Source organism: Siphateles boraxobius, unplaced genomic scaffold (assembly GCF_051911475.1).
Source record: "Siphateles boraxobius isolate OS27281-9 unplaced genomic scaffold, OSU_SipBor_1 25, whole genome shotgun sequence".
Classification (NCBI taxonomy): Eukaryota; Metazoa; Chordata; class Actinopteri; order Cypriniformes; family Leuciscidae; genus Siphateles; species Siphateles boraxobius.
Genome location: NW_027508866.1, coordinates 26,166,041 through 26,191,847, shown reverse-complemented (window position 1 = coordinate 26,191,847; position 25,807 = coordinate 26,166,041). Strand labels below are relative to the sequence as shown.

Sequence of the window (25,807 nt, the reverse complement as noted above, 5' to 3'; positions counted from 1 at the left end):
TCATTGAAAAACAATTCTTCATGCCTTAAAATAGCTTGAATGTAATGTAACTCAACACCCTTGCCTCATTTAGTATATGCGGTTCTATGAATATGCAAATGAGCCCCGCCTCCACTCACTCACTCAGCTCAGAGATCCACTCGTTGGCGATCACACGTTGATCTGATTGGTTACAAGGTAGTTTGTGACGTCAGAAACACCAGCGGTTTCAAACCATGTTTTTGAGACAGTCTTTGGTTCACTGCAGTTTTAAGAAGAAAATATTCAGCAATGCTGTTGACTTATGAATTTACACATGTTTTGTCTTAAAGAATATTAAAAACACCACATAGACATAAACAATATGAAAAATTTGGTTTTTACCACAGGGGGACTTTAATCCTTTTCTGTTCAGTAATTTACTGGTGTGACAACCGCATTCTACAACAGAATTATCTCCCGAAAATGAAAAAAATCCTGTACAGAACCCAACTGACCAAACTAGCTGTTAATGACGTACAATGAGAGAAATGACAGACGAGAGATACGTACATCTCTGATGCACGCTAAAACACGTAGTTTAACGTGCATCAGAAATGGTATCTCTTGTCTGTATGTGCGGTGCAAGAAATCACATGGAAAGCGCTACGAGCCTGACTCGTGTTGCCAGATCTTGTGAGAAATCAGCAAACAAGTCAATAAAAAACCCCAGAAATAAATGGAAATGCTTTATGCTGAAAAAGTCGGTTAACGTAATGTGATTGCGTAGTGCTACGTCACACGTAGGCTCACTATTGGCCGACGCTGGTCATGTGTGTGATGCGTGTGACGTACAACACAGATACACTGCGCTGTTAAACTACCGAACTGACTCGAGGCATAAACAAAACACTTTAGTTAAAATTGCTGAACACAACGAGTCTTGTCACTGTAATATTACTTTAGTCAGAATAGCGAACTCACTTCCCTATTTAAATGCGGTTGTCACCCCGGAACCTCTACAGTGTGTAAACATTAAAACTGCCCCTGTAAGTGTTGTGTGTTTGTGCTGTGTTACAGAGAGACGGTGAAGATGAGTGTGATAACGAGGCATGTGAGGCAGGATCTTGGTGTTAACCTCTGCTGAGAGCTGTCTGTGGGGAACATGTCTGTGCACGAGGACCTGGATCACCCGCGCTTCTTCGTGGGAGCTGATGATGGAGAGGGGGACGAGCTGCAGGATCCAGGCAGAGTGCTCGGCTACGACTGCCTGTACGAGGACGTGGAAGAGGAGGACGAAGAGCGAGACGATGATGAAGAATATGATTCGGTATGTGAGATTTCTAAGCCTTACTTGCTGACAGATCTTCAGATTCTTGGCCTGTCTTCCTGCTGGTCAACGGCACAGAACCATCAGAACAATTGGTCTGACCTTCGTAGTTGGTTCTTCCCAGTCAGCTGTGTGTGAACTTTGGAGAAAGAACACAAAAGGGAATTATGTGGGTAGAACAAGGAGAACTCAAAGCATTGAACATAGTGTGAAAAAAATAAAATAAAATGGGTCATTGGGTTCATAAATTCTGAGTAACAAAAAATCCTCTGGATTCACAAACACTTTGAAACCTCAGATTTGATAGATAAACGTGTGTATGGTAATTCAATCCAAATATTAATCAACAGGGCATGTTTGCTCATTTACATCAGCATCCCCCCTCCACACACACACATGAATTATAAATACTTGAATTACGTGCACAGGACTGCAGTGGGTTCTTCTTTCTTCTCAGGTTTGACACCAGTATTTTGCATAAATGCAAAAGAAATTATTTGGCCATATGCAAAATGTTCCGATGTTTTACTCAGCATTAAGTGTGGTTGGGAGCGTGTGTACTGGAAGGCTCTAAGCTTACACTGCTATTTTAAAGCAACAAAAAGCAGATGAAGGATGACGTGCGATATCAGTTATTTATAGACTCCAGCATAGTTAATCTGACTCCTTTAAAGTTATTATTTAACCTCTTATTCTTTATAGGTAAAATATTTAATCTGAGCATTTAGATAAAAAAAGTTACAGTTCCTGTTGTTTTCAACGTTATCAGTAGTAAAGGCCAACCGACAGGAAGCATAAGCACACCTAGAGGAGGAGAAGCATTTAAGCAACAGTTTGTACATTGAATATCAGGATGCTTTAATATCTCTGTTAATCTCATCATAATTCTTTTTGAGTTTCAATTTTATTTAAGTTTATAAGTTGTCAGATGAAAGCAAACTTTAGCTACATGTTAGAACATAATATGTAGTGGGACACACATCATGTGTCCTGTGAAAATGGTTCAGATGTGCATTAGAGGTGCAAGCGACCCAGACAGAACTGTCCCAGCAGTCACTCCTCAAACAGCTTATTGATGAATCCTGTGCATCTGATAGGCCTTAGTACAGCTGTGCAATTCTGGATTAATCGAGAATCACGTGTTTTGTTGTTGTTTAAAAAAAAAGGGAGATCATTTTTCGCCCAAGATTCTGAACATGCATCTAAACAAGATAACGTAATTTACTAGAAGTTCTGACAAAATGTAGATTGCAGCAGTCTATTTGAAAAATATCTAATTTAATTGAATATATAATTTAAAATAAAAATCAGTTTGAATGAATAATTCAATGACTCACTCATAAATACTTCACTAGTTTCATTACTGGACGAATCAGCGTTTTTGAAAGAATCTCTTAAATGAATGATTAAATGACTCACTTAGTCTCTTGTCGCCATTTTCTTGGTGTGACGATGTTATTGATGCAATCTTTATTTGAAGCATCAAGTTACTTTCAAAAGATGATTTTGATTCTATTCCATTTCGATCGCTACCATAGACATTAGTGTTTATATCACAAAACGAACACAAAAATAGTGATACCTTCCTGCAAAGTACTAATTTTGAGTTTTGATCTGGAAAACAATATGTCATGAATTTAAATAATTTAATTACTTTTAGTTATGTTTCATGAAGCCAGAATGTTCAGATTTTAATATTGTTTTGGGTCATTTCTGTAATTTTATAATCCTGTTTGGTTATTTCAGTATTTCATTTTTTTTTTTCAGTATTTGTATTGAACATGTTCATTCCAAAAGGATAAGAACAACATATTCTAGAATAAGTTCCCTTTAATGTTTCTTGCATGAGTTTTACTAGGTATGCCAAAACTGATCTTCTATTTTAAGCATAATTTGAGATGCATGCGTTTTATCTGCAGCCCCCAGAGAGACAGATCGTGGTGGGTATCTGTGCCATGTCGAAGAAGTCAAAGTCCAAGCCTATGAAGGAGATCCTGGAGAGACTGTGTCTGTTCAAATACATCACTGTGGTTACACTTGAAGAGGAAGTCATTCTGAATGAGCCGGTGGAAAACTGGCCACTCTGCGATTGCCTCATCTCTTTCCATTCCAAAGGTTTGTGCCATCATGTCTGTTTTTGGTGTAACAGATTTTAAATATAGTTAGTACAGTATTTTCCATTAAATAATTCACATCTGACTACGATGTTTACATCAGTGTATAAGTCACATTTTATTTTTGCGTTCAGAAATGATGTCAATTAAATTACTGGTTAATAAAACAAAACTTTTATAAACATTATAAACACTATAAACATATATTTTATTTCCCCTCACTCTACAACAAATCCTTTAAATTTAACTATTCAGTACATGAATGCAAATTGTAAGTGTAAAGTATTAAACAAACATAAATTATTATAGTGGCATTCATTACAAACATTTTTTTTTAAATGTCAAGCCTAAACAAATTTATTTCAAGCTAAATTGAAACACCCAGAGTGTGGGAAATTTGCTTTACCAAATTTGCTTTACCTCGGATTTGACAAAATGCTTTGCGCATGTTTTGCGTGCTTGATGGTGATTTATGAAAGCATATGGGTAGCAATATTCAATTTGAAATGTAATATGCAAAATAACAATGCAATATTTAAAATGGCAATGCATTTCTGTATTTAAAATTAACATTTTCCATTACATCTGTGCAACGTTTGGTACACAATGAAAATTAAATGATATAATTTACATTTGCCATTTAATAAACTAGTTTTAATAGTCACCTTCATGTATATAGTGTTTTTAACAATATAGATTGTTTCAAAGCAGCTTTAGAGTGATAATAGGAAATTAAAGTAACAGAGATTGTTTTGGCCTTACAGCAGCTCTAGAAAAAAAAGTTATTGTCTAGCTAAAATTAGTTTAGATTGATTCATTTCCGTCGTAAAGATCATTAGTTATTAACTTAGGGGCCGCTAACACGACACCGTTCTAACAGAAAACCCTTAATGCGATCCGGCTGCTCATTTGCACAAAACAGTGCCTGGTGGCTCAAGAACGCAAACCATGAAATAGGTTCCAAGGTACAAGCCTTGAGAAATGTATATTACAGAATTTTGTATCGCTTCCGTGTAGCCACGTGAACTGGAATTATCCCAACAAAGTTTTATCAGTACAGAGGTAAAGGGAAGGAGGCCTTCACAAGGGAGAGGCTAGTTGACACTTCAGGGCTGCGTTGTCGTCGTGTCCAGGTGCAGGTCCTTCATCAGATCCGGATACGGCCTGCATCCGGCGGACTGTGGTAAACCTCGGGATAAACATAGAGACTAATATTAGTGTAGACGCCATCCTTCTTATGATATAACAAGTACATCAGGATTTATAGGAAGTGTTCCCAGTTCCGGCTGACCTAATCTATGCAGCTTAACATTGAATTATATTAGTTTATATAACTTATATAAGTTTATGTGTTATTTGTATGCTAAGTCAAAGAGATGTGTTTTTAGTCTAGATTTGAACTGACAGACTGTGTCTGCTTCCGAGACAATGTTAGGAAGATTGTTCCAGGGTTTAGGTGCTAAATAGGAAAAGGATCTACTGCCAGCAGTCGATTTTCATATTCTAGTATTATCAACTGGCCGGAATTTTGAGATCGCAATAGACGTGAAGGACTATAATGCTTTAAGAGCTCGTTCAAGTACTGGGGAGCTAAACCATTTAGTGTTTTGTAAGTAATCAGCAATATTTTAAAATTTATACGATGTTTAATAGGGAGCCAATGCAGTGTTGTTAGAACCGGGCTAATATGGTCATAACTTCTGGTTCTGGAAAGAACCATTTTGGACCAGCTGTAGTTTGTTTATTAAGCGTGCAGGGCAACCACCCATAATAGCATTACAATAATCTAGCCTTGAGGTCATGAACGCATGAACTAACTATTCCGCATTTGTCATTGAGAGCTTATGACGTAATTTAGATATTTTTAAGATGGAAAAATGTGGTTTTACAGATACTAGATACGTGACTTTCAAAATGAAAGATTGGTATCAAGAGCACACCCAGGTTACTAACCGAAAACGAAGACTTGACAGAGCAGCCATCATGCCACTGTATGCGTTTTCTCAGATCAGATAGCGATCTCTGATTTATCAAAACGATTCCATTTACACCTGGTCACATAAATGTGTTTTTCGCAAAACGGATTTAAATCCAATCTTCAATTCCCGCGCTATATGCAGATTTAATGGAGTTCACGTCACCGAGAGCAACAGATATGAGCTGCATTTTATTGATGATCAGTTAAAATCAAAATCAAAGACCGCAATAAGAGAGAGCGGCAACAGCACTGGTAAGATCATTATGTTTCTTTACTTTTAAAGATGAAGATTGTGTGTTAAGCGTCTGCGACTTAGTTTCAATTTAATTTGCGATAGTTTGCTCGTTTGCTTGATTAATAGATGCTCAGCTTCTTATCTGTGGTAATGCGTGTTGCAGTCATATCTGGCTATAACATTACACATTACACACTCTCACATGTTTGTTTTTTAGCATTTTTAGGAGGAGTAAATTTACATATGTGGTTTCACCAACCAGATGCATTTACACTTGTCCAGTTTCGTCTGGAATGCGGCCCAGACCTCCTCCTGAAGTGGTTTGAGCGATCGGATTCGAATGTGTTTCGGAGGGCATTTACACCAGGTCTACGGTATTCATGATCGGATGGTTATCCGATCACAGAAAACGCATGAAGTGGTCAGGTGTAAACAGCCTCTAAATGTCGGAATGCATTTTCAATTTGCACATTTTTTGGTACAATTTTGCTACATTCATTGCAGGACTTTTAATGCAATCGCAAGTGTAAATGCAATAAAGAAAAATTAAATTTAAAGGATCATTTTGCTACAGTTTTTGCTTGAACATATCTAATTATGTTTTTAATACATTGTAATTTTAATTTTGCAACTTATAAAGCGTTAATGTGTATTCAATTTACATATTAAAACTAGTGTATTAAATGGCAAATGTAAATTATATAATTGAATTTTCATTTTGCACAAATGCAATGGAAAATGTAAATTTAAATACAGAAATGTATTGCCATTTTACATATTGCATTGTCATTTTGCATATTATATTTCAAATTGAATATTGCTACCCATATGCTTCCATAGTAATTGCGTTATATAAGGCACATTGTAATAAAAGCCGGACAATAAAAAACACAACTTACATTCTAGAAAATATGGTATCTAATTACTTTAAGTACAACATGTGTAATGGATTACATTTTAAATTCCTTTAAATTCTTTTAATTTTTACTGACTTTAAGGTTTGCACATATTTGCAAAATCAAATTTTTAAGGTTATGTAGAATATCAATCATGCTCATTTATATCATGGTCTGTCGGTATACTCTATTTTGATTGGCTGGACGGTGTGTGTGTGTGTGTGTTACAACCATCGAATGCACAAGTAGTTCCGGTCAGTTACTGTATTGAAAGCAAGAACATGTGTAAATATGTTCATTCCTCTTGATATGTTCGCTTCACATATCAGAAGCGTGACCCCAGACTTTTGTTCATTGTTTTTTGTCTGCTATTAAAGGATTCCCTCTGGATAAGGCTGTGGCATATGAGAAGCTGAGGAATCCGTTTGTCATCAACGATCTGGATCTTCAGTATTTTATTCAGGACAGGTGTGCTTCACGACTGCCATCAGAACATCTGTAATGGTGATGTACAGTGAACCGTGTTCAGGGGAAAACATCATACAGTTGTTTATATTCCTGACATGATTATGGTCTATTCCACTGAAATAATAACAATGGGGAAAATTATTTGAATGATTATTTGAGTAATTGTTTGAGCACACATGATGTGCTCCAATAAAAAAAGATATTGCCAGCCTTCATGTTTTTAAAACTGGAAAAACTTTCACTTTCACCTGAACTTTCAGATAGGAACTGAGAGAGGTATTTATAATGACACCATTTAGTCTCATTGTGACACTGTTTAGTCTTGAGTTAACTCTTTCAACAAATAGCTAATGTTATTAACTGCTGAATATTAGCATTTTAACCGGGTCAGCATGGCAACCTTCAGCATGCATGCCAGAATTCAGCCACAAACATGCATTGCATTCATCTGATTTTGTTTTAGAAATGTCTTGCATCTCCTAAGCCATCTACACGACAAATTGCTCCTGATTTTAATGTGTTTAATACACAAGATCACTGCAGCCCTGTGCCTACGGCAGTATAGCAGCTTAAAGGGACAGTTCACCCAAAAAGGAAAATTCGCTTATTTATTTACTCTCCCTCATGTCATTCCAAACCCATGAGACTTTTGTTTTTTATAAACACAAATGAAGATATTGGTAATGATACTCGAGAGATTTCTGTCCTGCCATTGAAGGTCAATTCAATGCACCATAAATTTCATAAAGACACTATAAAACTAATTCATATGATTGTAGGCTTTTCCATAAACATTGATTAACGCACATACATAGAGCACATCAAATATGGTAAATTGAAGCTCAGCCATGCTGGAGAAAAAAAATCATTGCTTTATTTGTGTTTCGAAGATGAAAGCCTTATGGGGTTAGAATGGCATGAGAGAGAGTAAATGATGACACAATTTTCCTTTTTGGGTGAACTATCATTTTAAATGGCAAAATAAAAATCCATGTTATGTGTTCATGTTTAGGAGAGAGGTGTATCGGATCCTGAAGGCCGAGGGAATACAACTGCCTCGCTTTGCAGTTCTGAACAGAGATCCTTCCAGACCAGAAGGTTTGTTAACTCCCTTAAATCTCACACTGACCTAGTTTACACTACATACAATAAGCCTGTGGCACCAGTGGACAGATAATGTGTTTAGATGTGCTACATCTCAGTGGTGTGTCCTCGTGAGTTTGTGGTGTGTAACTGTCATTTCTCTTATTCCGTGCATTTTCATGTCTCCATATTTATTAGGATAATACTTACTAATCAAAGAAACAACAGCCTATAATATTAGCAGTAATATTAAAATATTAATAAAACTGTTATGGGGAAATATTACTTTCCAAACTTTTTTCCTTCAGTTTTATTGGGAGGAAAAATTAACTACATGATGTTTTTGTTTGTTAAATAATGAAAAGTTACATGCTTAAAAGAAGAGAAATTATTCAACCTCAGGAATGAGGTTAAAAATAACTGCATGAATAAAACTGCTGGTGAACATGTCATCATCTCTAGATTTCTTTCAGGAAAGTTATCTGGTGTTCATAGCTCATTAGTTAACTAGAAAACATATTTTCGAGAAGAGCAGATTGCTAAGTGCCCAGCATTTATTTGTTATACTTAACCTGTTAGTGACGTCTTAACACTATATTAAGTATATAACAATGTATATGCATGTATGTAATATATACTTATATATTTCAACTTTTGCAGCTAGTGGAAACATATTTTTATAATTAGTAAGACATCAGGTTATTTGACTCAAAATGAAGGAACATGCCACATTTCTTTTTCTAGTAATGAATTATTGTGAGTTGCTTTCATTGTTTTACAGTACTTATTCAGAGCCTCTGTTAACTCTTTCAGGGAGTTCAATTTAGACATGTGGGTTCATGAAAACCTGCCATACCTGTTAGTTATAGTTTAAATGGTTGCAGGTTCACTTTGTAATTTACAGAATTAGTTGAGAGAATTTTTTCAATTTATTTTTCAATTGACCTCATGTCAAATTCTGATCTAATGTAATTTACAGAGTTAGTTGAGAGAATTTTTTCAATTTATTTTTCAATTGACCTCATGTCAAATTCTGATCTAATCAAATTAAGACCATGTTAATTAATTGTTTAAAGCAATGTTTAGTTAAATGGACTGAAATGTCCCTTGAGCTTCATGTGTTCTCTTTGAGATACTCTTGTACTGTGAATGTGAGGTGGTAACAGCAACATACAAATGTAAAGTCATGTGAGAGAGGAGGTAGTGCTGTGATTGGCTGATCGCCCTGTCAATCTGCCAGTGAGATCATATGTGCATTTGGACTCTCAAAATACGTTCTGCCTCAATTTCCTGTTTCAAAAAGACCTGCATCAAACAGAACAAAAAGTAGCATTCATCAAACCATTTCACCAGTTCTTTATTATGTTTCTTAAGAATGTAATCTGGTGGAGGGAGAGGACCATGTGGAGGTGAATGGGGAGATTTTCCAAAAGCCTTTCGTGGAGAAGCCAGTTAGTGCTGAGGACCACAATGTGTACATCTACTACCCCACATCTGCAGGAGGAGGCAGCCAGCGGCTCTTCCGCAAGGTGTGTGTGACCTAAACACCCAAAAACACACCACAGTACAAAATTCCATTCTTTGCAAAAGTATTTTAAAACCAGCTGAAGAAAACAATGTACTTAAATGTTTTTTTTTTTTTTGGATATACAGTGTTTACCAAAGGATTTTAAGAGACTACGGGGGGCTGACCTCAGGGGTATGCCTCCCCTCTAAGAAAATTTTGTACATTTTAAAATTAAATAAATTTACCTGATGTACTTTGATAGTGCAGATTAAGAGCTTCAACCCATTTTCAGTGTCCAAAATATTTGCATTGACTTTAAAGTGGACTTAGACCTCCTTTTAGTTGTGATATAGGCTAAATCCAATCCAAATCCAGTTTTTGTGCATCTCCGATTGAAATAGCAAGTGTGAATTGCATTAAATCACATGTAATCCGATTTTTACAAATCCGTTTCGGACTTCATATGTGGTTTGAAATCCTATTCAAATCGCATTTCTGGAGATCCGTTACAGTCTGACTGCTCTGTTCGGATTTATGTGGTTTATGTGACTTTCTCACGCCATGTAAAACATAAACGGCAGACGCTGTTTTAAGAAACTGCTGAAAGTCACTGCAGAAATAAGGTTGTGTTGCTGGAAAATGTTAAACAGCAGAAAATGACAATATAACGGGAAACGACAGTACAAAATAAAGCCGCTCATACCAGCGTCCGTTCTGCCGACACAGTAGTCCAGCGCGGCGGCTACACATTGTCATGTTGTAAATAAGTCTCATCTGAACTCGTCCTAATGTCTTGCGGTGTGCTTGGACACATTTCTGATCACTGTACATCTATTTCAGATTGGCAGCAGAAGTAGCGTCTATTCTCCTGAGAGTAACGTCAGAAAGACTGGATCCTACATATATGAGGAGTTCATGCCTACAGATGGAACTGATGTGAAGGTATCTCAGTCTGTCTTATCTCCAACAGGGTAAAGACGCTCATGCACAACTCAGACTAACACACATGCTTCTCATGTTAGCGATGTTCATTTTGAGTGATCAGAGCAAAATGGTTTGATTTCTTAAGAAGAAAGTTTTTTTTTTCTTTTCACAAAACATCATGAAATGTGAGGTATATGTGTAAACTCTTGAGTTGTGTTTGCCTGGAGCTTACAATATCATTCAAAAGTTTGGAATAATTAAGATTTTTTTTAAAATGTTTTCTTCTGCTCACCCAGGCTGCATTTATTTGATCAAAAATACAGTAAAAACAGTAATATTGTGTCATATTACAATTTAAAATAACTATTTTCTATGTGAAAATATTTGTAGTGTGGGTTCAATGTGGGTGTGATGGAAAAAGACAAGGGTCGGCGTGACTGGAACTTGTACACTTTATTAACACTGAGTATTTACAGAACGACAGTGTGCCCTGACCTTTATTCATCTAGTCAGCCTGACTTCAATAAAGATCAGTCATTCAGATCCAGTAGGTGGTTGCGCTACATTTGAGTTTGAGTTCGTGCTCGTGGGACTTTCCCATCCCTTCCTCCTCTCTCCCACTTCCTGTCTGCTCTCCATAATGACCTCTATAAACACTCAAAAATGCTGAAAATAAATCTTTAAAATATAAAGGAAATATACTTTAATAAACAGAAGTATTAAAGTACATTTAATATACTTTAATAAATGAAAGGTTAGTCATTAAAATAATTTTTCGACTTAAAAGCTGTGCTGATAGACACTGATCCCTTGATGAATGAAACGGCACTATTTCCTCTGCTTTGTCTGTGTTTGTTGGCATCAGGTGTATACTGTAGGGCCCGACTACGCCCACGCAGAGGCCCGCAAATCTCCTGCTCTGGATGGGAAGGTGGAACGAGACAGCGAGGGGAAAGAGGTCCGCTATCCAGTCATCCTCAACGCCAGAGAGAAACTCATCGCATGGAAAGTCTGTTTGGCTTTCAAGGTAAATCCTCCAAAATGCATAATTGAGTCACGATGCCACTTATTTTAGTCATTAGAGCCTAATATCTGAAAGTTGGTCATGACTGACTACATTTACAAATTCAGTTTCTCATGTGCATCATCAGGAAATTAGTTTCTTGTAATTTTCTGTTCTCTATATAATATTCCTATTGCTAAAAGCGACAAAAAGGTTGTTTTTTATGGGTATATATGATAAATATGTAAGAGATAATGTGCAGTGGCAAAGTGCTCAGGTCTTGTATCACTCTGAAGGGGTTTATTTTGCTGTACTATGCATCTTGGGCATTAGCTTACAGCTATACTAAATAAATATACGGTCTCCTGGGACAATCGGTCATAGCTTTTAGCAGCAAATTTTTAATCAGAATGTTGATCCAATCAAAGGAATGTGTTCCTGTGTGAAATGTGTCTTATACACGTACGTAATACAAGTTTGAATATGTGAAAATTTGTTGAGTGTGCCACAAACTAGAGGAATTTACACTGGACATGTAAATGCTAATGCATGAATTGTTTCGATATACCACTGTAAACTGAAGTGTTGGAAATGTCTCCTTCATAGCAAACGGTGTGTGGCTTCGACCTGCTCCGAGCCAATGGCCAGTCTTACGTCTGTGACGTCAACGGCTTCAGCTTCGTCAAGAACTCCATGAAGTACTACGATGACTGTGCTAAAATCCTGGGGTCAGAACATCATACAAATCCATAACACCCAGGAATTTACAAGATCTCTTCTCATTTCTAATATACTTTAATGCAAGTTGATTAGATGCACAGATACAAACTTTTATTTTCTTCATTGTCTGATGCAAAAAAGTTTTTGTTTTAGCTTTTTTTTTTTTTTGACAAACTGCAACAATTTTTTTATAATTAGATGATTACACTATGGTAATTTATGGCAATGAATGCTTTTATATGCTATTCATGAATTATCAACGCAGGTATTTATACTAGTGTATTTGTTTAAACTCAATTGAGTCAACTGATGATTATTTTCCTTTTGCACAACAGGAATATCATCATGAGAGAATTGGCTCCACAGTTTCAGATCCCGTGGTCTATACCTTTAGAAGCAGAGGACATTCCCATAGTTCCCACAACCTCTGGAACGATGTATGTCCTTACAAGCAGATATAAACATCACAATCCTGATAATTACATCAACAATGCTATCAGTATCTCAGCTAATGCAATCTTTTTCTTTGAAGTTATTTAAGAAGTTGTTCTGCCAAAAGTGAAATTGTCCTTAAATCATCCTCATGGGGTCCCAAACTCATATGACTTCCTTCTGTTTTCACCAAAACCAACTTCATTAAAGGGTGCTTTGTTGTAGAGTTAGTTCAACCGAAAAATAAAACTTGCTCGCATTTACTCACTCTCATGTCGTTCCCATCCAAACCTTAAGACTTTCGTTCATCTCTGAAACACAAATGAAGATATTTTTAATGAAATCTGAGAGATTTCTGTCCTTTTATTGACCAAGTCCATTCACCGAAACTTTGACGGTTCAAAAAGTTCATAAAAGTAATCCATCCAGCTCTTCTCAAGCCTCTGTTTATCTTATCAAATGTGCATGGATCAATGTTTACATGTATGTTCATCATACAAAGAATTTGTGTCTTAGATTAAACGATTCATTTACATTTTATGAACGTTTTTAAAGCATCAAAGTTTTGGTAGTATAGACTTTCAATGGAGAGACAGAAATCTCTCAGATGTCATTAAAAAATATGTAAGATTTCAAATATGAACAAAAGTCTTATGGTTTTGGATCAAAATGAGGGCGAGTAAATGATTGAAGTGTTAGTGACCCACACAATATACTGCTATTGATTGGATTTCACCGAACTTGATATTCATTAAATTGCTGATATTTGTGTTGAGCAGAAGAAAGTCAGTTAAATGGATTTAGAATAACAGTGAGAAAATGGTGACCGAATTTTTATTGTTTGGGAAATTGTTCCTTGAACACACATTAATCTGTATCAATGCTAATGTATTGATTTATATATTTTTTCTGCACAAGCTCAAAGCAAATATCCTTTTAAGTGCTGCTGTGTGACTTTCAGGATGGAGTTGAGGTGTGTGATTGCTGTGATTCGACATGGTGACAGAACTCCAAAACAGAAGATGAAAATGGAAGTTCGACATCAGAGGTACCAACATTTTAGATCTACTGTCAGTAAACAATCTTCATCATGAACTGTCACTAACTCCAACAGAATATGAAGTAACGGTATGCTCAGCTTAAGTCTATCCTTTGTTAATTTCCCTTTTTGTGTCTTTCAGATTTTTTGATCTCTTTGAAAAATGTGAAGGTTACAAAAGTGGGAAACTGAAATTGAAAAAGCCAAAGCAACTCCAAGTAAATAAATCTTGATTTAGCAATGAATAACGAATAGTATTCACCACTCATATCTAAAGCATTCATTTCAAGATAATAAGTTATATTTGATTGAATTGAACAGGAAGTGTTGGACATTGCCAGACAGCTGTTGGTGGAACTGGGCCAAAATAACGATTCAGAAATTGAGGAGAGTAAAGCAAAGCTTGAACAGCTGAAAACAGTCCTTGAAATGTAAGTGTTCTTGTAAGTTCATTATTAGGGGCCAAGCAACACAGGTGTCGAGACACATATTGTGTCTGTTAGTTTTCCACACAAGAACGAAATGCATAATGGTTTGAAAGACATGAGGGTGAGTAAATGATGAAAGGATTTTTATTTTGGAGTGAATCGTCTCATTAAATATCATGTCAACATGCCCTGGGGTTTGAAACGTTTGAAGACGCAGATTTTTCTATTTTGTTTTTTTTTCATCAAACCCATACTACAGTGTCCATTAAATTTAGTATCGCCTTTAGATCATATTCGGAGCATGCTAGTAAAATTTTTTGAAATCTGCAAGTCTTTTTGTTATTCCAAACCTTTCACATGTACAGCATTATTGATTTGATGGGAAGGACTCCATAAAACTCCAACATATCGTTGACACATTTACAGGATACTGTGTATCAATCTGATGACGGCGCCAGCTTTTGTGTTATTTGAACCGCTTTCACTGGGGATGCTACTGTATATCCAACATACAATTATGCCACTTATGACTTTGTCATGCTTGGACCCGTTATATTTAAATATACAGCTATATTTCAGTCCCGTTTCTAAATCTCATTTTGTTTGTTCAGGTACGGTCATTTCTCTGGCATTAATCGCAAGGTTCAGTTAACATATCTGCCACATGGTTGCCCTAAAACATCCAGTGAAGAGGAAGGTAACAATGGTCTTGCATGTATCTTTTGGCTGGTTTTGATCCATTTTCATGCCGTTTCTTAGACCTTCCATCTGTTTACATAGTTTTATGTATGTGTAAGATCAGTTATATTTTATTGAAGTCCCCCTGTAGTGAAAATCCAGCTTTTAATGTTGTTTATAAGTCTATGTGGTGTTTTTAATATGCTTTAATACAAACCGTGTGAAAATTCATAAGTCAACACCATTGCTGAGTATTTTCTTCTTAAAACTTGTGACGACCTCTGTGTGTGTGTGTGTGTGTGTGTGTGTTTGTGCGCCCGTGAGAGACGGAGGCGCGGGCGCGATCGAACTGTGTGTGTGTGTGTGTGTGAGAGAGAGAGAGAGAGAGACGCGATCGAACTGTGTGTGTGTGAGAGAGAGAGACGCGATCGAACTGTGTGTGTCAGAGAGAGAGAGAGAGAGAGAGAGAGAGAGAGAGAGAGAGAGAGAGAGAGGCGATCTAACTGTGTATGTGTGTATTTGTGTGTGAGAGAGAGAGGCGCGATCGAACTGTGTGTGTGTGAGAGAGAGAGACGCGATCGAACTGTGTGTGTCAGAGAGAGAGAGAGAGAGAGAGAGAGAGAGAGAGAGGCGATCTAACTGTGTATGTGTGTGTTTGTGAGAGAGAGAGGCGCGATCGAACTGTGTGTGTGTGAGAGAGAGAGACGCGATCGAACTGTGTGTGTCAGTGAGAGAGAGAGAGAGAGAGAGAGAGAGAGAGAGACGAACAGTGGAAACATAAAAACATACTCCGTCATTTTGTTCATAGAGATTATCATTCAAACTGCAAAGTGTTTACTTATATTTGTGTAACTTACACTCGCAATAAACACAACATTGTGCTTTTTTTCACACTCTAAACTCTTGTCAAGCTGTAACCTACAACTGTCACCCAACCAAACACACACAGTTTTAAAAGCAATATCCAACCCCATTTCAAAACAGTCTGTGGGTTACATCTTTTGGACATTAATCATATCGCATTGGTTTTCATTTCTTGTCTTCAGAGCAGTTACATATACATAGATGAAAAAAGAAAATCAAATGTGTTTTTAATGGTAGTATTATTTTATACGAAAATCAATTATTTACCATTCAGATGAGAATAAAGTTAGGGTTCATTAAAATTAAGGAAATCAAATATATTGATCCGTTCTTAAAGGATAATTCAGGTATTTAGCACGTTGAGTCTATTTTCTAGTTTGTTTTGGATGAACTAAGTTAGAGTGGTGGGTAGAATTTTGACGATAGGTCCTGTCTCGACTTTTTGAATCGCCTCTGACCGCTTCAGAGTGGCTGTCTTTGAGCATACACAAACATGTCCTTAAAACAACACTTAACGTTCGTTTTCAAAACTGTGCAAGAAGGACTATTGCAGTTTATAACACAGCAGGTAGACGGCATCTTGAACACTGCGTTCTTCACTCCATGTAATCAAGTCTGGCGCCTTCTGTTTGTGCCGCGGATTCCCAAAATGGTTTGCATTCACCACTGGCAATACGTCACGATGACGTCACATTAGCAATCTCTATTGGCAGTTAACCCGGAAACACCTGTGACTGTGCCTTAGACGCTTTTTAAGAGATCACCAACTGAGCCAAAGAAGAGGGAACTTTGGTTTGGACTTTGCTTTTGGATTTTGTCTTTGGTTTTTGCTTGCGTTGTATTTTGTTACATTTTGCATTTACATTTCAACTTCAACATTGCATTACACTTTCAACCATGCATCTTGCTTTACACTCTGATCTAGCTGATGAATACAGTAACTCTCTTATTTTCTTTAATTGTTTTCATTTTATTAATTAGTCTTGTCTTATTTTTGTAGTAAAATAAACATTACTTCTGAGCTTACAATTTGGTTTACGTGTGTCCCTTGTTTTTGTTGCTTCCCTTGAGCCAAGGGTCGTAACAAACTGCAGTGAAACAAAGACTGTCTCAAAAACACTGTTTGAAATCGCTGGTGTTTCTGACGTCACAAACTACCTTGTAACCAATCAGATCAACGTGCGATCGTCAACGAGTGGATCTCTGAGCTGTGTGAGTGAGTGGAGGCGGGGCTCATTTGCATATTCATAGAACTGCGCATACTAAATGAGGCAAGGGTGTCGAGTTACATTCAAGATATAAGGATAAGACGTTTAAATCTGTATTTTTGGTGATCAAAGATGAGTTTTAGGGGATAAAATGATCGACTACAGGGGGACTTTAAAAATTAAATGTCATAAAAGAGACTTATTTTGGAGCAGTCTTGTGCCGAATTCTGGAGTCTGGTCCACATTGCAGAATTTGTCAAAACACCCACTTAAAGGGTCATGAACCCCCCCCCCCCCCATTTAAGCCAAGGCTGATAGTGCAATTCCGTTCATTTGATATTGATTGTGTATGTGTGTGTGTGTTGAGATGTGCGGAGGGATGACCCGTCACTGTTGCTGGTCTTGAAGTGGGGTGGCGAGTTGACTCCAGCTGGCAGGGTTCAGGCCGAAGAGCTTGGTCGGGCCTTTAGGTGCATGTACCCTGGAGGACAAGGTACTTTACACACACACACTGCTCATTACTGCCCCTGTTACGTCTGCCTCTTGTTGTTTATGGTTTTTCTCCTTCGTCTCAGGCGACTATGCTGGCTTTCCCGGCTGTGGACTTCTCCGTCTGCACAGCACATACAGGCATGACCTGAAGATATACGCCTCTGATGAAGGACGTGTTCAGATGACTGCCGCAGCGTTCGCAAAAGTACCATTAAAACTTAAGATTTAAACTGTTAATGTCAAATTGTTGTTAAAAGCAAAAATGGTTTTAAAGATTTTTAACCGCTTGCTTTAATGTTGTTTTTGGCAGCCCTAATTAAAACATATTTGTATAATAATCGTATTATTATCATTTCTGTAACACTTTACAATAAGGTTCATTACTTAACATTAGTTAATGTATTAACTAACTTGAACTAACCATGAGCAATGCATTTGTTACTGTATTTGTTAATCTTTGTTAACGTTGGTTAAAATAAATAAAGCTGTTCATTGTTCGTTTATGTTAGTTAACAGTGCATTAACTAATGTTAACAAGATTTTAATAAAGTATTAGTGAATGTTGAAATTAACATTAACAAAGATAAATAAATGCTGTATAAGTGTATGAGTTCATGTTAACTAATGTAGTTAACGTACGAACCTCATTGTAAAGTGTGACCATTATTTCTCTTATAAACGACGGAACGGGCGAGTGTTAATAAGAGTGTGTGTGTGTGGTGTCCTCAGGGCCTGCTGGCGTTAGAGGGAGAGCTGACGCCAATCCTGGTTCAGATGGTGAAAAGTGCCAATATGAACGGCCTGCTGGACAGTGACAGTGACTCCTTAAGCAGCTGCCAGCAGAAAGTCAAAGCACGACTTCATGAGATCCTGCAGAAGGACAGAGACTTCACGCCAGAAGACTTCGAGAAGGTCAGGGACAGTCTGGGACAATCATATTTCGCTTAACAAGGTCGCTTAATAGATTTGAGATGGCAGATACTTATTGTAGGACATTTCTATTGGTCTGTAAAGAACCTGTAAGAACTGTGTTCTTCACCTTTTTGCTTTTGAGTAGTTGTCATCAGGTCATTGAATTAATGAAAATTGATGCAACTTTGAATTTGCCGCTGAAAGATGTTGTAGAATTTATCAAATTTTTTATGCAAATATCCCCACCTTGTTAGCAGAGGCTATTTACAGTAACTCCACCCTCAAATGTCTGGTGGAGCCAGAGAAAATTACTAAAGAAACGCATCTGTTAACAGGATCAGTGTTGTGAAGAGTAACACGGCGGTGTTAGACCCGAGTTTGATATAAGTGGAAGTTAATTGCCTAACGGGTATTTAATAATGGGGAAAAAAGGGTTCATCGAGTAGGTTTAGGGACAGGGACAAGTAATGTCCCAATAAGGCAGCATCTATTTATGGTTTTAACAAATATAATCATATACACTGAATATGTTGTTATTGCATACTGTTTTATAATGTACAATAAATACACTGATGTGCAAATAGTATCTGCCACTATAGATGGAATTTAACAACTATTTACACTTAGTGCAAAGAAAGTGAGCTTTTTTTTTGTTGCTGTGAGTGAAGGTGTGTGTTTTATTTTTGAACCAGCTGGCGCCCACCTCCAGCACATCTCTTGTGAAGTCCATGCAGATGATCAAAAACCCTGTGAAGACATGTGATAAGGTGTACTCCCTCATTCAGAGCCTAACGCTGCAGGTCCGCCAGAGGATGGAAGACCCCAAATCAGCAGGTACACGTTTAAAATGGTGCTGATAGACACTTACAAATATTTAGTGGTGCATATTTTGTAGACCTGATGTATAAACAAACTTCCATGACTGCAGTGCTACTATGCTAATTCAAATGTTTGTTCAAAGAAATATTAAAAATGCATTTTAGACATAACTATGAGCAGGGTTCGAATTTAACACCTGCCAATCCGCCAAATGCGGGTAAAAATCAACTGTGGCGGGTAATACTGTCAAATCATGAGCCAATTTGGCGTGTTACTTATGCAAAGTTCACTCACTTTGCTGGGGAAGTTCGTGTAAGCCAAATCTGCCCAGATTTAGTGGAAGTCATCATGATATATTAAATACAGCGTATTGCGCAGAATCTGCTCAAATCTGGCTTATTTGACCACACGTCACTACACAACAAATAACGGCGTTCATTTCAAACCCTGTCTATGAGTATGATGAAAATTTGAAATTTCTGCATTGCAGTTGTTTAATTCATATACCTGATTCAAGAATGTATGCTGTTTATAAGCTTTTTTTAACTTCTAATAATTGATCTGCTTTTTCTCAATGGTTACACTGGGCCATTATTAGTCTCAACACATGAACTTTTCTTGGAAAGTTTTTTGTAAAATGTTTGAAACCAACATAAATCCAAATATGAGATTTAATGTAAGATATTTAGATGTATATAGATCAATATTGTATTGATGTCTTTAGGTATGATGTTAAAAGCAATTTTATTTATTTAGTTTTTTGGTAACACTTTACAATAAGGTTAATTTGTTAACATTAGTTAATATATTAAGTAACATGAATTAACAATGAGCAATACATTTGTTACAGTATTTATTAATCTTTGTTAATGTTAGATAATAAAAATCCAGCTGTTCATTGTTTGTTCATGTTAGTTCACAGTGCATTAATGTTAACAAATACAACCTTTGATTTTAATAATGTATTAGTAAATGTTGAAATTAACATTAACTAAGATTAATAAATGCTGTAGAAGTAGTGTCCATTCTTAGTTCATGTTAACTAAGGTAGTTAACTAATGTTAACTAATGAACCTTATTGTAAAGTGTTACCAGTTTTTTTAATACCAAATTCCTTAAGTGTTGCTACTACAGCTAATCAGGTTGGCTGACATACCTTTGGCGGACAGGGTTTTGGAGCGAGAGGGTGTGAGTGTGGTTGTGTATTTTTTTAATTAGATATCCAGTTGTACCACAGTGAGACTCTTGAGCTGATGCTGCGTCGGTGGTCTAAACTCGAGAAGGATTTCAAGATGAAGAATGGCCGATACAACATCAGCAAGATACCTGATATCTATGACTGCATCAAATATGACGTGCAGCACAACAGCTCATTAAAGCTTGACCACACCATGGAAATATACCGGTTATCCAAAGCACTGGCTGACATTGTCATCCCACAGGTAAAATGTACTTTTGCTTTTAATCAAAGATCAATGAAGTGAATTATGAGAGCTGGTATATTTATATGCCACAGTTTGTTTATTTTCTTGAAATTTTTTTGGTAATTGTCCTTGTTTGCTCTTGTCAGGAATATGGTATTTCTCAGCCTGAGAAACTGGACATAGCCAAAGGTTACTGTACACCTCTTATTCGCAAGATCCGCTCTGACCTACAGAGGACACAAGACGATGACACTGTTAATAAACTGCACCCAGTGTAAGATATAGTCTGAAAATATAACATTCATAAAAGAGAATTAGACAATACACAGTTAAAGAACTAAAGGGGTTATGATATGAGGAATACAGTTTTCCTTGATCTTATGACATTCATTGTGCGTGTAAAAACTTAAAGGGATAGTTCACCCAAAAATAACAATTCTGTCATTTAATCACACTCATGTCTTTCCAAACCCATAAAAGTTGAGTTAATTTTTGCCACACAAATATTTGTTTGAAATATTCACTCATCATTTTTGTCCATCTGTTGAACGTCCACAAAAACAAAATGTTTATATAAACTATGATCAACGCACATGGAGTACATACAGCACATCATGCAGAGATTTCAAAACGGTTCTGCATCCATCATGGTGATTGGTGTTAGCTTGTCATGGAAATTTACATTGAAATATTGAAGGGACCATGACATGGACTTTTCTTTTTTATTTTAATGTTCCTTGAGGGGGGATCACTTATAATGTATTTAGTTTTTCTGTGAATTTTTATTTTTAATTATGGAAAAAACTATTATTTTCAACCCTCATTCTGTCTCTCTGTCTGAAATAACTAGTTTTTAAAGCGCGGCTCCTTTAAGGCTTGTAAGTAACCGGCCACTGTTATGATTGCCTAACGTCATTACATAGGAAACAGTATCAACATTCACTCGCTATTAACCGTGAGTAAGTGTCTTGAAAACAGTATCCATATAAAACCTTTGTTTACAGACAGAGCATGATGAAATAATTGAATTCTGTTCATAATGCAGCTGCTGTCAGATCCAATACCGTCAGATGCTTCATATATAAACAAAAGTTTCCCTGCAAACTCTCAATTACACTGTGTCTCGTTTACAAGACAAAATGCTCCGAACAAACATACAATCCTCCAATGTGATCCAGGACGCAATTACAATAAACCCTCTTGTTTTAACAAGTTTAAACTTATTCCCGATGCTGGGATCCTTGTGAAGTCCGTACAGAGACACAAACAAGCTATTTAAACTGGACGCGGCAAAGCAAACGGAAGTCAATCAGAAACTGAACGCACATCTGTATACTGAATCAGTGTAGATTGTTTCAGTCATTATAATCTTAACACACATCTGTATACTGTAGCAGTGCAGACAGCGTCAGTCATTATAATCTGAACACACATCTGTATACTGTATCAGTGCAGACAGCGTCAGTCATTATAATCTGAACACACATCTGTATACTGTATCAGTGTAGACAGCGTAAGTCATTATAATCTGAACACACATCTGTATACTGTATCAGTGTAGACCGCATCAGTCATTATAATCTGAACACACATCTGTATACTGTATCAGTGTAGACAGCGTCAATCATTATAATCTGAACACACATCTGTATACTGTATCAGTGTAGACAGCGTCAATCATTATAATCTGAACACACATCTGTATACTGTATCAGTGTAGACAGCATCAGTCAGCGTCAGTCATTATAATCTGAACACACATCTGTATACTGTATCAGTGCAGACAGCGTCAGTCATTATAATCTGAACACACACCTGTATACTGTATCAGTGTGGACAGCGTCAGTCATTATAATCTGAACACACATCTGTATACTGTATCAGTGCAGACAGCGTCAGTCATTATAATCTGAACACACATCTGTATACGGTTTCAGTGTATCAGCGTCAGTCATTATAATCTGAACACACATCTGTATACTGTATCAGTGCAGACAGCGTCAGTCATTATAATCTGAAGACACATCTGTATACTGTATCAGTGCAGTCAGCGTCAGTCATTATAATCTGAACACACATCTGTATACTGTATCAGTGTGGACAGTGTCAGTCATTATAGTCTGAACACACATCTGTATACTGTATCAGTGCAGACAGTGTCAGTCATTATAATCTGAACACACATCTGTATACTGTATCAGTGTGGACAGCGTCAGTCATTATAATCTGAACACACATCTGTATACTGTATCAGTGTGGACAGCGTCAGTCATTATAATCTGAACACACATCTGTATACTGTATCAGTGCAGACAGTGTCAGTCATTATAATCTGAACACACATCTGTATACTGTATCATTGTAGACAGTGTCAGTCATTATAATCTGAACACACATCTGTATACTGTATCAGTGCAGACAGCGTCAGTCATTATAATCTGAACACACATCTGTATACTGTATCAGTGTGGACAGCGTCAGTCATTATAATCTGAACACACATCTGTATACTGTATCAGTGTAGACAGTGTCAGTCATTATAATCTGAACACACATCTGTATACTGTATCAGTGTGGACAGCGTCAGTCATTATAATCTGAACACACATCTGTATACTGTATCAGTGTATCAGCGTCAGTCATTATAATCTGAACACACATCTGTATACTGTATCAGTGTATCAGCGTCAGTCATTATAATCTGAACACACATCTGTATACTGTATCAGTGTAGACAGCTTCAGTCATTATAATCTGAACACACATCTGTATACTGTATCAGTGTAGAAAGTGACAGTCATTATAATCTGAGCACACATCTGTATACTGTATCAGTGTAGACAGTGACAGTCATTATAATCTGAACACACATCTGTATACTGTATCATTGTAGACAGTGTCAGTCATTATAATCTGAACACACATCTGTATACTGTATCAGTGTGGACAGCGTCAGTCATTATAATCTGAGCACACATCTGTATACTGTATCAGTGTGGACAGTGTCAGTCATTATAGTCTGAACACACATCTGTATACTGTATCAGTGCAGACAGCGTCAGTCATTATAATCTGAACACACACCTGTATACTGTATCAGTGTGGACAGCGTCAGTCATTATAATCTGAACACACATCTGTATACTGTATCAGTGCAGACAGCGTCAGTCATTATAATCTGAACACACATCTGTATACTGTATCAGTGCAGTCAGCGTCAGTCATTATAATCTGAACACACATCTGTATACTGTATCAGTGTGGACAGTGTCAGTCATTATAGTCTGAACACACATCTGTATACTGTATCAGTGCAGACAGTGTCAGTCATTATAATCTGAACACACATCTGTATACTGTATCAGTGCAGACAGCGTCAGTCATTATAATCTGAAGACACATCTGTATACTGTATCAGTGCAGTCAGCGTCAGTCATTATAATCTGAACACACATCTGTATACTGTATCAGTGTGGACAGTGTCAGTCATTATAGTCTGAACACACATCTGTATACTGTATCAGTGCAGACAGTGTCAGTCATTATAATCTGAACACACATCTGTATACTGTATCAGTGTGGACAGCGTCAGTCATTATAATCTGAACACACATCTGTATACTGTATCAGTGTGGACAGCGTCAGTCATTATAATCTGAACACACATCTGTATACTGTATCAGTGCAGACAGTGTCAGTCATTATAATCTGAACACACATCTGTATACTGTATCATTGTAGACAGTGTCAGTCATTATAATCTGAACACACATCTGTATACTGTATCAGTGCAGACAGCGTCAGTCATTATAATCTGAACACACATCTGTATACTGTATCAGTGTGGACAGCGTCAGTCATTATAATCTGAACACACATCTGTATACTGTATCAGTGTAGACAGTGTCAGTCATTATAATCTGAACACACATCTGTATACTGTATCAGTGTGGACAGCGTCAGTCATTATAATCTGAACACACATCTGTATACTGTATCAGTGTATCAGCGTCAGTCATTATAATCTGAACACACATCTGTATACTGTATCAGTGTATCAGCGTCAGTCATTATAATCTGAACACACATCTGTATACTGTATCAGTGTAGACAGCTTCAGTCATTATAATCTGAACACACATCTGTATACTGTATCAGTGTAGAAAGTGACAGTCATTATAATCTGAGCACACATCTGTATACTGTATCAGTGTAGACAGTGACAGTCATTATAATCTGAACACACATCTGTATACTGTATCATTGTAGACAGTGTCAGTCATTATAATCTGAACACACATCTGTATACTGTATCAGTGTGGACAGCGTCAGTCATTATAATCTGAACACACATCTGTATACTGTATCAGTGTAGACAGCTTCAGTCATTATAATCTGAACACACATCTGTATACTGTATCAGTGTAGAAAGTGACAGTCATTATAATCTGAGCACACATCTGTATACTGTATCAGTGTAGACAGTGACAGTCATTATAATCTGAACACACATCTGTATACTGTATCAGTGTAGACAGCGTAAGTCATTACAATGGCTTCTTTTTGCTTTTGACGTGATGCTCACATTTAGTGTAGGCAAATGTCAGCCGTTAAGCAACTGAATGCCAGTGTGATGTAAAACTGTTGGTCGATGTCTGTCTTGCTCTGGAGGCAAATGGTATATTCAAATGGAGTCGTATTTTTGAGCTTGATTATATAAATGCTTTGTTTATAATGACATTTTAAGCTCTGAAACTTGCAGGATGTTTTAATGGTACAAAGACCTCCTATATGTCAAAAGATCAAGGCAAATTTGATTTCTCATGTCATGACCCCTTTAAAAAAGAATCAGCACAAAAACCAAGCATGTCATTCATATGGTCAAAGACAGTATGCAAAATGGTCAGATAATACCAAATTTCTATTTTTGGTGGATAAAACTTACAGGTTTTTATTTATTTATCTATCTCTCTTTGGGGTCAAATTATAATGTATGTCATGACCCCTTTAATGTATTAATATTTGACTGTTAATCGTTCTCTTTTGGGGTGAATTGTAAGTGAAGTTGATTTTTCTTCTTTGCACAGATATTCCAGGGGAGTCATGTCTCCAGAACGCCATGTGCGGACCAGACTTTACTTCACCAGTGAGAGTCACGTACACTCACTGCTGTCTATCTTGCGTTACGGAGCCCTCTGTGATGTATGTCTTTAGTTATATCATCTTTCATATAAATATGTAATGTAAATATTCTGGCTATTTTTTTGCAATGCAATGCAAAATGTATTTCTGCTC

At 36.8% G+C, this 25,807-nt stretch overlaps 1 protein-coding gene across 19 annotated transcripts in view; it reads left to right on the top strand.

Moving 5' to 3' along the window:
- ppip5k2 (diphosphoinositol pentakisphosphate kinase 2) overlaps nucleotides 1-25,807 on the top strand; it is a 56,413-nt gene that overhangs the window by 6,919 nt on the left and 23,687 nt on the right. For all 19 annotated transcript variants that reach the window (XM_077243364.1, XM_077243362.1, XM_077243361.1 and 16 more), the window contains 20 exons: nucleotides 1,039-1,288; nucleotides 3,208-3,403; nucleotides 6,889-6,979; nucleotides 7,992-8,077; nucleotides 9,437-9,591; nucleotides 10,410-10,511; nucleotides 11,359-11,520; nucleotides 12,103-12,224; nucleotides 12,552-12,653; nucleotides 13,610-13,696; nucleotides 13,830-13,905; nucleotides 14,009-14,118; nucleotides 14,727-14,812; nucleotides 17,233-17,358; nucleotides 17,441-17,562; nucleotides 18,087-18,269; nucleotides 18,962-19,103; nucleotides 20,307-20,530; nucleotides 20,659-20,786; nucleotides 25,600-25,714. In XM_077243364.1, the coding sequence (XP_077099479.1) occupies nucleotides 1,124-1,288; nucleotides 3,208-3,403; nucleotides 6,889-6,979; nucleotides 7,992-8,077; nucleotides 9,437-9,591; nucleotides 10,410-10,511; nucleotides 11,359-11,520; nucleotides 12,103-12,224; nucleotides 12,552-12,653; nucleotides 13,610-13,696; nucleotides 13,830-13,905; nucleotides 14,009-14,118; nucleotides 14,727-14,812; nucleotides 17,233-17,358; nucleotides 17,441-17,562; nucleotides 18,087-18,269; nucleotides 18,962-19,103; nucleotides 20,307-20,530; nucleotides 20,659-20,786; nucleotides 25,600-25,714 (2,580 nt within the window). In that variant the 5' untranslated portion in view covers nucleotides 1,039-1,123. The remainder of the gene's footprint in view (nucleotides 1-1,038; nucleotides 1,289-3,207; nucleotides 3,404-6,888; nucleotides 6,980-7,991; nucleotides 8,078-9,436; nucleotides 9,592-10,409; nucleotides 10,512-11,358; nucleotides 11,521-12,102; nucleotides 12,225-12,551; nucleotides 12,654-13,609; nucleotides 13,697-13,829; nucleotides 13,906-14,008; nucleotides 14,119-14,726; nucleotides 14,813-17,232; nucleotides 17,359-17,440; nucleotides 17,563-18,086; nucleotides 18,270-18,961; nucleotides 19,104-20,306; nucleotides 20,531-20,658; nucleotides 20,787-25,599; nucleotides 25,715-25,807) is intronic.